This window comes from Plectropomus leopardus, chromosome 15 (assembly GCF_026936395.1).
Source record: "Plectropomus leopardus strain MGB_pleo_1.0 chromosome 15, ASM2693639v1, whole genome shotgun sequence".
Classification (NCBI taxonomy): domain Eukaryota; kingdom Metazoa; phylum Chordata; class Actinopteri; order Perciformes; family Serranidae; genus Plectropomus; species Plectropomus leopardus.
Window position 1 is genome coordinate 30,297,596 of NC_142190.1, and position 14,554 is coordinate 30,312,149.

The window sequence follows — 14,554 nt, forward strand, 5'->3', positions numbered from 1 at the left end:
CGGTGAATTGTTATCTTATTTAAAAGACAATTTGAAAAAGTCCAGTTTTCAAACTGCAAGAGGTGTGTTTTTGAATGCAACTCACAAGAGGCAGTTTCTTAAAAAGCTTGTGAAAGTTTAACTGTGGCTATGGCTATTCTGTTTAAATATTCTGAATTAGGACGTTATCCGAATTGAGCGTATTTTTATTTAGACTTGTTGGATATGCTTGTAATATACAGGTTTTGAGAGAATAATTTGACCATGAATACAACTAATTCCAAATATTTGTATTTGTTCGATTGGGGTTTTTACTGCAGTTTGCATCACACAGCCTCTTGCTTGTTTGCGGTCGGCTAAGTGTGCTGTCATCGATACGTTGTACACAAACCAACTCGCCAATAGTTTGCAAGGCTGTGGGGTAGAGATGTGTGCAAAAGAAAATTCCTCATTTCTGTTTGGAAGGAGAAAAACACCTGTTTTTAAACTTTATGAAAGACTAAAATATCAACAGGATTTTGTGATGTGCAAATATCAATGTCAAACTTTTCAAGTAAAAGAACAAGGGAAAGAGAGAGTCCAAATAGTCTGACACTGGTAGGAAACTGTAAAAAGTCATTTTTGATGCAAAGACGCAAAATTACAAGTGGCTCCAGCTGTTCTGTTTTCCACAGGCTATTTTGACATGACATGGTGGGACATGTCAGAGTATTCAGAGCTGCATGTAAAATGGAGTGTTAGTGGAATATTCATTTTAATAAGGCTTGTAAACAGTGAGTGCAGTGTGAGTGAATGCACACTTTTTGACTTAAGTTTCACTTTCACGGCGTCCAATGTTGTGCTGCTCCTTCTGTGACAACAGTACACTCTGCGCTTTGATAGTGGTGCAATTAATAACCAATGTGGAATATATATTTTAATAGCCCCAGAAAATCTATTTATGGCAGCAGATGTTTTATGTATGGCTGCCTTCCATAAACAAATCAATGTGTGGGAAACCTTGGTTTAAGCCAGCAAATGTTGGTTTCACTGAGTATAATGAAAACAGTTTCTGGCAGATGAATTTAGCTGTGGTTATTTTCATCACATTCTCTGAGCTGGCCAAACAACAAAAAACAAGCTGTTATCTCGTTTCTGTGTGCTGGTTTCTGGACTTTTAATGCTTGCCAAAGATGCTTTTGTAGAGAGGGAATGCCAATCTATGAAATAAAGGCTGTGTTGGGTCAGTTTCAGATATAGCTGTGTAGTGTAAATGACACAGAGGCATATGAAAGAAACGCTGACAGAATGCCAGACTGGTACACATGAACAAATCTTTTTTTTTTTTCATTTATAAAACAAGTTTGATTACGGAAGATTCAATGTGCATGGCATTTTGTAATTTTAGATGTACAATTAAATTTTGGTTACTCTTAGGTTAACAGCTATAAAAAATGAAATAAAAAACATTGAATACAAGCAAAATTTAAAACATTAGGACGTAAACATTAAGGTTTAAAGTGCATTGTGGACCAAGTTGTTGCACAATATAAAGTGCATGTGCTTAAAACAGTGCTCAGCAGCTTTCGGTCAATGTGTGTGTGTGTGTGTGTGTGTGTGTTGTGGAGGATGGAGTGAAGAAGCTATTCCTCAGTCTATTAGTCTGTGTTTTTATGGTCCTGGTCCTGTATCTCTTTCCAGGTGGCTAATGGACAAACAGACAGTAAAAATATATAAATGAGTAATGTACAGTATATGTGTAAGCAAAAAAAAAAAAGGATTTCCAAAAAGTTTGCAAATGTATTAAAAAGATCATATTTAAGATGTTTTTGTGCCTTGATTTGGGTCCTCTTGTGGTATATTAAATAGATTGGACCTGATCTGGAAAAGCACACACCTCTCTGTGTATAAGATCTCACAGCTGACAGTGCGTATACAAGCAAAACCCAGGAACCAGGGTCTGGGGGGCTGGTCAGGGTTGAGGGAAAGCTAAACAAAGCAGAGTACACAGCACACACAGAGTACTGACATAAAACTAGGCTGTCTCTGCAGTAGGAAGCCACAAATACCTTTTAAATTGGTGTTACATGACCAGAGAAAACAGAAAAACTACTTTGGCACTGGCTTCTGCTCAAAAGGTAGAAAACCTCCAACTATAAGAATGCAGCACGCATTACCAGGCTAATAAACGCTCCTGCTGGTGGGTGACGTAATGTGACCTTATCTGTTCGACACATTGGCGGCTGTCCGAATCTTATGTTAAATTGCTGATTGCTCCTTTCCCCCACTTTTTTTAAGGAATCAAACCAATTTGCTGACACTTCAGAGGTTGAAATGCTTGTGAAAGATGTCTGAATGCAGCATAAGTAAACCAGTGTCGATCCACGTTTCAGAGGGTGAATAAAAAAACTAAAGTGCTCAGGACCTCAGACAGGACCAAAGGTTCACGTACAAACAGGGAAATGACCGTGGACACACAGCAAAGACAGCACGAGAGCAGCTCATTTATATATTCTGTATACATCATGTGTTTACTGAATCACCTTGCAAAAGTTTTAAGCTTATCACCTTAAAAGCTGTGAATGTGCTACTGTATGGAGGGCTGTGAAGCTAATATTAGCTCCAGCAGCTTCAGTGCAGAGCTCTCCACAGTGGCTTTAATTAATACTTACTCCACTTAATTGGGATTCATCAGTCAGATATTAATATATTTTCAGCCATAACAGCAGTTTGTTACTGTCACTTTAAACGGCTGCTGGAACTATGCAGCTGTTGTCAATAATAATGACAACTTTGGATGTCATGATTAAATTTTAATATTATTGAGCAATGTTAAGTATATCACTAATGTAATATCTTTTTAAATGTGAGCTCAACTGGCAAATGTCTCTATAATCTAACCACTGACTTACTGAAAGGAAATACTGTGGGAGTACCCAAAAGGAACAAAAAAGGAACTTTTTCATTTTGTCAGATTCTGTTACTGCGTGGTACAAAACATATACTATTTAAATACTATTACCCCTTTCCCACCACCTTAGCTCTGGTCCTGATTCGCTTTTGTTTAGGATTCTTGAAACATGGTGCCAAAATACTCAACAGTTCAAAATACGGTGTTGGAACCAGAACAGAACCAGATACGTATTAGTGGAAAAGGGGTATCAGTGGATCCCAAATACAGGCCTATATGAAAGGTAAAATATATGCAAAATATGCAGCCCCCTCTTCGACTTAAATTAAAATGCATTTTGCGGATAGGTTATTTTCATGCTATTCTTTTGATTGTTCAGAGTTTGAGGATGCTTGAAGACAAATTCCATGAAAATGGACAACAAAGTATCATCTTGTCTTGTCTTGTCTTTTCTTTTTCTTGTAGTGCTTAGCCACAGTACAGGTGTAAATGCACCAAAACTTAATTGAGTGTGATCCATTCAGCCAAACCACCTCTGGAGGGATGCATTGTGAACAAATTGTACACACATGTCAATGCAATTATGTATTCAATCCACATACAACAACTACATAGGTAGAAATACATAATTGCAAACCAGCGAGGCAGCAGCTATTAGCCAGTTACTACGCTACGAGCTACGAACGCTCACAGATATATAAATATATATATCTATGTTTGACACCCACACCTCTTCATCTGTAAAGGTCGCCATCACCATCCTCTCCCACTAGTTGTGATGAGGTTGCCGCATGCAGATCATCCAGTGACGGCACTAACCACAGCTGAAATAAACCAGCTACATATTGAAACAGCATTCTCCTCAGCGTTCCTCTGTGGCATTTCAGTTGTTGAAGATGGCTTGTTCCTCTTCTTCAAAAAACAAGAAAACTATACAATAGTGTAGCTTTTGACCTTGTTTGAGCTTAACAAAGCGGCCCTGTCTCAATCTGATCTCAGTGTTATAGACACTGGAAGAAAGCAATGAGTAACTTGAGAAGAAATGACCCAAAAATGTACAAAAAAAAGTACAAGAAAACTACCAAGAAAGGACACACATTAGAAGAAAAAGGAAAGTAAGAACAAAATAAAAAAAGGAAACTATAGGAAGGAAATATAATTCTGTAACATAGTTTTCAACATATTATTATAAATATAGTTTTTGCTGAACATTTTCCCTTAACTTATTTTTACTTTTTTAAACTTTTTTTATTTCTTGCAATTTGCATTTCTTAGTAAGACTGCCTTTTTTTGAAAGACATAAAACCAACTTACTGAGGGTCAAAGGGTTTGAATACTTGTCAAAGGCATCTGAGAGCAGCACAGAAAAGTGATGTGTTCCAGGTTTCAAAGGGTTAATACCAGATGTACTGTATATGTATTCAAGTTAAATATCTACTGTAGGTACAATCTGGATACAAGACCCATTTTAATGAGAGTAGTGTGTGTGTGTGTGTAGAAGCATGAGTGCACTGATTTATTTTGCAACCCAGAGTCATTTTTGTTAAATGTGTTTGCACATTTAAAATTTAGGATGATTTATGATGTCATTATAAAATGATGTAATAAATACCAAATATATACTGTACATTACCTCAGATCGGCAGAAGCGCAGTTTAGTTTTACGGTGTGAAATGGCCTTGACCTTACCTTCATGCTGAGCCAATGTGTGCACTCACTTTTAACTTTCCCCTCTGTAATCAGTGAGGAGCTCCCAGCTCTTTGAAACCTGATGAGTGGACTTTGTGGTCAGTCAATAACATTGATTCACCAATTACAACTCGGGAAACAGGCAGGATGAGTGAACTCAGGGTGAAACAAGAAGTCTTTGTTGTCCTTTATGGACTCATGGGTGCATAAATAACATGCATGTGCAGCATGCACTCTCTTATTTTTTAGTTTTACAATGAAAAACCTCACAGGGTCTACACTTGGAGTGTTTAGATATTTTAGTCAGAAGCCACAAGGTTACATGAAGAGTCAGTTTGCCCCAGTTGTATGCACAATTGCGAGCTTCTTCACCTTTTTCTATTTTTTGTTGCAAATACATAGTTGACTGTCAGTGAGCCCCTCTGGACATAAACAACACATTTGATTTTCACCTCACGAGCTTGAAACACTTTCCCCACTGTTTCTCAATTTACTGTTTAAAAATATCCCAGTCTGGGTTTAATCCAAAAGACTTCAAGTTGTTTTGAAGTCACACGCTGATCTAAAGCCTTTCACGGAGCTATGTGGTCAGCGGTGTGATCTCTGTCGAAGATTGTGACCTCTAGCACCCCACAGAGAGACTAAAGTGTCCTGCTGGTGCCTCACTATTATCTCAAAATAGAGAGTGTGCCTCCAGGCAGGTGGCTGAAGTTGTGATCTTATTTTTAACGCAGATATTTTAGATGCTCATTAAGCCATTGAAAGGACATGTTTAGGATTTTGGGCAACAAACCAACTAATATACATACCTTGCAATGAAAGAGGCACACATTAAATGTATCACAGATTGTGAATGTATTGTAGAAAGGAAACACTGCAGAGATATTTCTCCAGGAAATTTTATAATATTGCTACCACTAATGCTACTTCTACTACTACTACTACTACTACTACTGCTGCTGCTGCTGCTGCTGCTACTTCTACTACTACTACTACTACTACTACTACTACTGCTGCTGCTGCTGCTACTTCTACTACTACTACTACTACTACTACTACTGCTGCTGCTGCTGCTGCTACTGCTGCTAGTGCTACTACTATTTCTGCTGCTACTACTAATAATAATAATGATTATTATAGTAGTTATTATTATAACTCTTGCATTTATTATTTATTAATTTATTTTAGAAAAATAAGAAAGCTGCATACAATTCAATATTGTAGACCAGTGTACATAAATGTGCATTTATTTTTATGTACAAAAAGCCTGCTTTTAGCCAATGCTGCTCTTCTCCAAATGGAGTTTATAGTAAAAATATGCAGTATTTTTTGTTCTATTAAAAGCTATTAGTATCTCATAATAATAATAATAATAATAATAATAATAATAATAATAATAATAATAATAAAGTTGTTTTATTGTATTATTATTATTATTATTATTATTGTGTAGTGTTACAGTTCAGCCTTTCAGATTACAGATGCCAATTATACAACTTGGAGTCCTGTTGGTCACAAAGTGGCTGTGTATAAAGTGATGTATATGTATGGGATGGAGATGGACCTGGGCGAGGTTGCTGAAACACTAGTGCTCTCTTGAAACTTGAGTGTCTCTATTTTTGCTTCACTCGACAGGCAGCCTCTGTGTTGCAGGGATGTCCCAAGAGCCTTTTTTTTTTTTTTTTTTTTAGGGTACATTTTATTCGACCCAAACAAACAAACAAGCACAGCCCAAATCCAAAGTTTTTCAATAGATTGCAAAGTTTGAAAGACATAACAGCAGTTTTTTGTTTTGTTTTGCTGATTTGGAGTTTAAATGCACCCAAACACAGGGAGGCACACAAAATATTTTTTTCCACTTTTTTCCTGTCTCAGTTTTATGTCCCATACATACTAATTGCATCTTGGTGGCATTCTCCTATATAATAAGCTGCAAATAAATTCTTACAGCATCTGTTACCAAAAACAGAAGCAGCAAGTGAAGCCCTGACAGACTGCATGACTAAACACTTGTTTTCACCAAGAGAGAACATGTCCTCCCAGTACATGTCCAAACACCACTGATCTGCGGCACTTTCGGCGTGTCTATTTTTGACTGACTCTGCAGACCGTTTGTATGTTGTATGGTCATTGTATACCTAACCTGAAGGACATATCGAAGGCTGACAGGGAGAATTTAGAGACATTATGGTCTAATCTAGGCATAATGTGAAATTATTTGCAGTTTAAAATCTCTTATGTCTAGCTAATAATTCCTGGTTGTGGAAGAAAGCATGTCCCCTGTAACAATAAAAAATAATTCCTCCCACCACAGGGCAGCCTGCTTGGCAGATTTTTGTCAGGTTTTGTTGCCTGGAAACAGCACTGCTTCTCTATAGGGGTGAGGAGGACTTTCTGGAAAGGGCAAATAGTCAGCTGCTGATGATTCTGTTTGAACCTCTTTCATTGTGTTTTGTGTTTTAAGTCAGATATTTTGTCGTAAGTGAGTTCAGTGAAGTTGTGAGTTGGTAAATCAGTCGCACGAAACTCCGAAATGACAAAGACATCATTTGTTCTCTGTTAGAAGCTGCTTTTGGCCCCTCTTAGATCAATTGTGCTAATGTTAAGGAAGATTGTGTTGGGAGTGAGTGTGGTCACAGGGTCGCCTCCATCCATCAATAATAGTGGTCAGTCCATCTTGAAGATCATTATCCAGCTCATCCTCCTGCAGCACCAGAGAATAAGCAGGGTCAGCCACTTCTGCTGGTGGATGGGAGCTGCGAGTGCTCAGAGCGAGGACATGTCAGGGTATTAAACAGAGTAAATTGCTACCAGTAGAATTGGAAGAATGGAGAATAACATTAAAATGCTAATTTAATTTGGACTGTAAAGGTCAGAATGGATTCCTAACAAGATTAAAAACATGAGTTGCAATTAAGAGATGTAGAAATAGAGAAATATAAAGCGAGTACAGCTTTACCAGAGGGTAAATGCTGGTGTGGTCAATTTTTCAACTTAAAGTACTACTTATAATCAGTAAAAACATAACTCTGCACACCAAAAGACTGCAGTCTGTTTCATTAAATGTCTGTGGATTGCCTGTTTAAGGCAAAACAAGACATTTGTTTTTGGATATTGAAGAAAAACACTTGGAAAACAGTGCCTGCATGAGTAGCATGCGAGCGTCGTGGAACCTGTTGTTTTTTTTCCCCAGTGCTTATGTTAACAAGTTAGAGCGGCCACACTGCCTTCGTGAACAGCGCCCGTCTGGAGCGTCTCAGCTTTGTGTCAGCCGCAGCACATCTTAAGAAAAGGTGACTCGCCAATTTTTTTCCCCGTGCCATGTGCGTGTGTCAGCTACAGTAGACAGTGATAATGGCGTTTTGATAATTTTATTGTCGTTTACCACCTTTTTTTTTACAGTTTCAAAGTCTTTATCTTTCACAGACATGTGGAAATACAAATATCTCTGTCGTACCCAAACTTTTACCCATTTTCTGTTTCAAAATAAAGCTCTCTGGAAACATTTCTGTCGACAGAATCCCATTAGTTGTTGACACAAGGCATTTTATTATGAAGTATGATCATGATGGTGTTGTTGACGATGCAGGAGCTTGCACAACTTCATAAATTAGTTGAATATTGCTTATAATGATGGAAATACAGTTGTCATTGGAAGAGGCAGCCCTGCAGCAGCATCGCAGCAACAGTGTTGCCTATGTGAACAGTGTCACACGCTGCTCAGGCATGCTGTGTGTTCAAGGCCTTAAATTAGACGCAAATTGAAAGTTCCTCTAATGAGTTATGGGGGTTGATGTGTTGTGTAGTGGACAAGCGTGTCACCTCCCAGGGACAGTCATTCAGCACTTTGTTGAAACAAAGTATTCACAGACTGTCCTCTCATCAATGCTCACTGTGATGCCGCAACACCATAAACTAATACAAATTATTGCCTCACTCTCGCTCACATTGTCTCTCATGGTCTTGTACACACCACTGTTTTAAGCTTTGTGGCTGCCATGCTTTAACAAACTTCTCTAATAATTTTGCCAGGGCTTGATCCCCTAAATAAATGCTACTTTGTGTGAAGATTCATAGTGATGACTCAGAATCAATAAACGTTAGTTTGAGCCAAAACAGGCTGGTGCAGAGTGGAGGACTGGAGTTAACACAGAGAGCCTCTGACAAGCAGCTTTCCAGTGATCTTCATGACCCAGCTTGGTCCAAGATGATAGTCGATGATTGTTAACTCAATATCTGACCTGAGCACTGGCTCTTCATGTTCCTCATGCTGCCCTCTGCTGCTCCGTATGTGAGCTGTTACAGCACTTGCTCCTACATCACTTTTTCTTAAATTCTAGAAATATTGCGAATAGTCTGAAGACAGAATGTGCATCTGATCTTTTTTTGAAAGTAGTGAAATTTCACAGCTGCCTTCATTCATGGAAGCACTTTAAATGAATGTATGTTAGTCTAAGTACAATATGAATGCCACACTGTAAATAATACTCTTTTACAAGTTGAAGTCTTGCATTGAAATTTTGATATTTTGATTTTGCATAACTAATGATTTTATTGGGAGAATTAATCTGATAAGTATTTTTTTGATTAATTGATCGATTGTTAAAAAAATGACATCTTCATAATGCTTTTTTGTTCAACTGTCAGTACAAAATTCAAAATAATAATGATTTTTTTAAAAGAAAAAAATTAGTAATTCAAAGGAAAACACATTGTGAAACGTGTGCCATACAAATATTTTTGCATGAAAGTTGACAAGTATGAAATGAAATGATCAAAATAATTACCAATTAATTTTCTCTCAGTTGGCTAACAGATAAATTGAGGTATCATTTCAGGTATGACTGTGCAATTAGGCAGTTTTATTTGCAAAACATCATCATAATTAGTAACAAAAACTGTCAAATAACTGTAGTGAAGTGAAATGTACAATTTTTCCCTCTGAAATGTAGTGAGGACCTTACTGAAGGAGTAATTCACACTAAATTACTTTAGCACCAATTTGTACTTAAGTACAGCATTTGAGTAAAATGTAGTCAGTCACATTTCACCACTGCTGCTCACAGGGGCCAACTATGGGAGGGAGAATTGCAGCAGAGAAAACTGTGTCTGAAATTAAACACCTGAGAAAAGCAAATGCGAAATCTATGCACACACGCGCGCACACACATGCGTGCATGCACACACACACATACACACACACACACACACACACACACACACACACAGGGAAAGATTCATTATAAAGTTACTTCTAAGGAGTTCTCCACTCGGCACCACAACACAAGACGAGAGAGCAGCGATGCAACCTCCTGTTATTTGTCAGTGTTAACTTCCTGTTTACCAAAAATATCCCACACTTGTTTTTTCATCTTCAGTCACTGATGTCTTTGCTGAACTGACAACATCAGGCTTTCAAAGTAATATTTCCTCATATGCCACCTGTCTCTCGCAGGATGGATGATATGCATGTTTGGTGCATGATCTTAGGTTTTTTGGAGGCTAGCAGTCTTTCTTTAGAAGGTACAGACAGCAGAACAAACCTGCAGCAGAGACCTGCATTCCTGAAAAGTGTTTCTGGTGCTGATAGCTTTGTCTTACCTCATTAGAGAACAAATAGAAACAAAGTGGATAGTTCACTTTTTGAGGTAGAAATCAGTCTTTTTGTTGTAATGTAAACTAGAAAAGTGCATTCAGGCTGATCATCGTCATTCAAGAGAACTCTTATCATTCCAGCTGATGTGTTTCAAAAGCTCTCTCAAGCTAAAAAAAACCTGCCTCATCTAATTTCGCTCGAGTCACAACATGACTGGATTTGAGCAAAAAGCTAATGAACTTTTTCCTTAGGCCACAGTACAACAGAGTAGGTAAAACAAACAATAAACGCAATTAAAATATCTAAAAAAAGAAACCGTTTAACTATGTAGCCTACTTACTTATGTTTGAGTCACAATTTTCAAGAAACAACAACCAAATGAACAAAATCTCCAAGTCCACAAAACTCAACAGGCTAAACACTCCACCTCTTAATAGGGTTGGCCATCTTTTTTTTTGGTCTGATACCAGTACTAAAATAGGTAAGGGTAAAGGTAAGGCTTGTTGTTTTTAGCAGAGCCAATTTGCCCAAAATATTGCGGCCCCTATTGGCTGGTTAAGAGGAGCAAAGAATCAGAAGTTCATGATGGAATAACAGTCAATAAAACAGTTCTTTAACCGTTGTGAATCGCCGCAACTTCAAGTGGTCCCTAAAGCATACAGTCTTAAATGTGCACACAAACTATTAGGCTGATTGGTCCAGTAGTATTAAAAATAAGCTGCGGTAAGACTGATACACACACACACACACACACACACACACGCATAAATGTGACCAAATGCATGACCCCCTCCTGGCTCACGCCTAGCAGAGATACAGTAATTGGTTAATTGCAGACTACATGTTAGAAGCTTGAATTAGATAACGACTTATTCAAAATGATGACTGGATAATTATCCTTTTGTGAGGTGATACATTCTACAGTATTGTGTGGATCATTATGATAGCACTCCTGCTTTCTGTGCGATTCAGTGGCTTCAGCCCAGATCAATAGTCGAGCCTGGAGCTGTGGAGCTTGGACAGAAATTGCCTGCTGATTTTTCTCTCCATATATAGAGGGGGGGTCTCATCATGTTGCTATGTATCCTGTAGATTCAGCCCTGCCAAGTCAATGGCTGTGTTAAGGATGCCAAATCCAGTCATTTCTAAACAGTTTCATCTCCATTCCAACTCATCCACCCCCACATTTTCTCCACCACCTTCTATCTCCACTCCTCATCCGAGCCCCCTATTTCCTCCTTTTCCTCCAGCAACTCAACTTCACTCTCTCTCTGAGGAAGAAATAAATAAATAAGAAATACAGGGGGCGGGGAATTTGTTTGGTTCTCCGTTCACTAATGCTGCTAAATCGATGGACAGTTACCACGGTAACAGGAAGGCTGGCACCAAAAATATATTCTATACAACATCTTTAATACCTCCCCCTACATTCAGTTTGCTGACTGGTGCATCTTCCCACATGCACTACTGTGAGCTCACCTCCTAAAGCAAGATGCACGTCGTCAGTGGTGACCATATAACTCCAATTAAGAAATTAAGAAAAAGTGATTCATTTTGTTTAATTTGTTGAAGCTTTATTGCACAGTTTTTTTTAATTTAATTTATTTATATACTTGTACACAAAGTACATGCATAATGAGCCCACTTTGTTTGCCTGAAGCTACCTCAGGTGACCTCAGGTGCGAGCTAACTGCAGAGTTAATGTGGCATCGAGACAAGCTGAGCCAAGTGCTGCAGCTGTAACATAACATGCACTAAAATAATTACGCTCTTAGATCCACAGTAGTTACATTGGGCTGTCAAGCTGTATGCCTTTAAATGGTCACGAATTTGAATAATGATGAGCTTGTCTTGTCAGTAATTACAAGGGGTGTAACTGTACACAAACATCACGGTTTGATTTATACCCCAGTTTAGCGACACAGTTAGTGCGAGTTCAGTTCGAGATCAGAAGAGCTGAAAACAAACCCCAAATGCATGAAAATAAGTAACTTTTCTTCTGTTTTCTTTTCTTTCTTTTCTTTTCTTTTCTTTTCTTTTCTTTTCTTTTCTTTTCTTTCTTTTCTTTTCTTTTCTTTTCTTTTCTTTTCTTTCTTTTCTTTTCTTTTCTTTTCTTTTCTTTTTGAACAGAATTAGTGCAAGTTTCACAGACTGACTCAATACTCTTACTGGAGACTGAGATTTGTCCACTGACAACTTTGGAAACTTTTTGTCAAACTATTGTATTCCAATGTGCAAACACTGAACAAACACTTTTCCCCAAAGGCAAAAGATCACAACTGGCTATAAAACTGAAAAACATCTCTTTTGCTATGAAATTTAATATACAATATACATAAAATCATACTGTATTTAACTTGTGCATAAGGATGAGTGTTTCTTTTAGTTATAAAAGAAACACTCATTAGTGCTTTCATAAAATCAGAACACTTATCATTGTGGTGATAAGCTCATCTGGATGATGTTGTCAAATATGCATTAGCATGTGGGATGTGTTTCCTCATTTCCCCTACAACGGTGGACCTTCCTCATCTTATACTCTCGGGTGCTGTTGTAGCTGACCAAGGACATGCAGCCTGGTCTTCTGTTTTATTTTTTTTAGTCTTTATCTGTGTGTGTCTCTTATTATTTTGTATCCCCTCTCTAAATTCAGGTGGGTTTTTTTTGGTCCTTGAATGCACTTAGAGTGTGGTGCAAAGCACAACTGAATTGTGTATATATTTAAACAGCGCTCCTAATGAACGGCCCATGGTTCTGTGTCCCTTTTTATTATTCCGTGTCCCCTCTCTAAATTCAGATGAGTTTTTGGGATGGTCCTTGATTGCAGTCAGAGTGTGGTGCAATGCACAACTGAATGGTGTATATATTTCAACAGTGCTCCTAATGAGTGGTTGTGCGTCCCTTTTTTATCAATCTCTGTCCCCTTGGAGATTGAATGTGCTTTTTAGTTTAGTTTGTTTTTTTTGGTTTTTTTTTGCGTTTCCATAAAGACAGTGTAAGCGAAACTCTTCACGAGTTCCTGTATGAAGAGCGTTCTGTCTGTACCCTGACTACGCTCTGCGCTCTGAGAGTGTGGTGCACGACTACTGCACGACATACAAGTTCCAATAGAGCTCCTAATGAGTAGTCCACCTTTAAAAATATAAAAATAATTTGTGGTGACAGATGTTTTGAAAATGGTGGCCGACCACACATAAATGAATGCGTGGAAAACCCTGGACTTCTATGTGGCATATACGGTTGACCTGCTATCTCCCTTTAAAGATCCCATGTCTCGCCTAAAAAAAGACAAAAATGGGTCTTTGGAGAGGGGTTTAATCACAGGATACAGATGAGTCATTAACAGTAGGTTCTATTAGTGTGTGTTTGTTAAGTGTTACATAATGTTGTAGCCAATAATTCTGGTGTATTTTTCCAAAAAGGCAACACTATGCACAGTAGACAGGGCTTCTCAGTAATGCTCTCTTTTTTATGTTTTGTAGTATTTTTCTGTGTATTATGTTTTCCCTGTTCTCAATAGAAGCACTCTCTCTGTGTTGAAGCCTGCAGTGGTGAAATAGTGAGGTGTTGCTCTTTTGCTTGTGTTTTTCTACAGAGCACTGTGGTAGTGACAGTGTGGAGTATTGCTCGTTATGTAATGCTGTGTGTGGTGTGTGTGTGTGAGAGAGAGAGAGAGAGAGAGAGAGAGAGAGAGAAAGAGACAATAAGTGTGTGTAAGGTGAGAGAAAAGGATATTTCATCCAAGATGCAACATGCTGTAAATAAGAATACTCCACGTACTGACACACACACACACACACACGCACGCACGCACGCACACACACACACACACACACACACACACACACACACACCACCCATGCCAAACATTATTCACATCACATTTTCACAGCTTTGTAGACACACACGACCATCTGTCCTATTTTGTCTCTGATCTTCCTTTAAGTCCCAGGCATTCTTGCACATGTTGATCACATTCAGCCAGGAGACTTTTTTCTCCGTTTGCTTTTCTTCTTCTTTCCGTGAGGCACACATTTTCACCCCCCCCCCTTGACAGTTCGGTCCCGCCTGCTTTGCCTGTGAGCCGCGATGGAGCTTTGCATCAAGTGAAAGCTGCTTTTTATTGGTGCTTTAAATTTCCCCACCACTGAAGAAGTGGTTTTGCCACCTTCAGTGTGGCACAATCAGAGGAGTATTTCTCTCACTCAGGGATGCTACCAGCTTCATCTCATCTGATCCCGCTGCTTCTTTTCTTTGCTTTTGCTTTGTAATCCTTGAAGAAGATTTAGCAGCTATCCCCCCGGCTCCATTCATGTTACTACAACATTGCCATGTTCATTGCATGCTACTGTGGTCTGAGATCAGACATGCAGGTAAGGAGGGGCTTCCAGGAGTCTGTG

The 14,554-nt window shown here is 38.5% G+C and overlaps 1 protein-coding gene across 34 annotated transcripts in view; it reads left to right on the plus strand.

Moving 5' to 3' along the window:
* dlg2 (discs, large homolog 2 (Drosophila)) overlaps positions 1 to 14,554 on the plus strand; it is a 259,394-nt gene that overhangs the window by 61,746 nt on the left and 183,094 nt on the right. The window contains exon 1 of one of the 34 annotated variants that reach the window (XM_088088590.1): positions 14,248 to 14,527. The exons of 32 other annotated variants lie outside the window; for them this stretch is intronic. In XM_088088590.1, coding sequence (XP_087944716.1) covers positions 14,486 to 14,527 — 42 coding nt within the window. In that variant the 5' untranslated portion in view covers positions 14,248 to 14,485. Of the gene's footprint in view, positions 1 to 14,247; positions 14,528 to 14,554 lie in introns of those variants that run through there. One more of the 34 variants, XM_088088589.1, reaches the window with a different exon arrangement.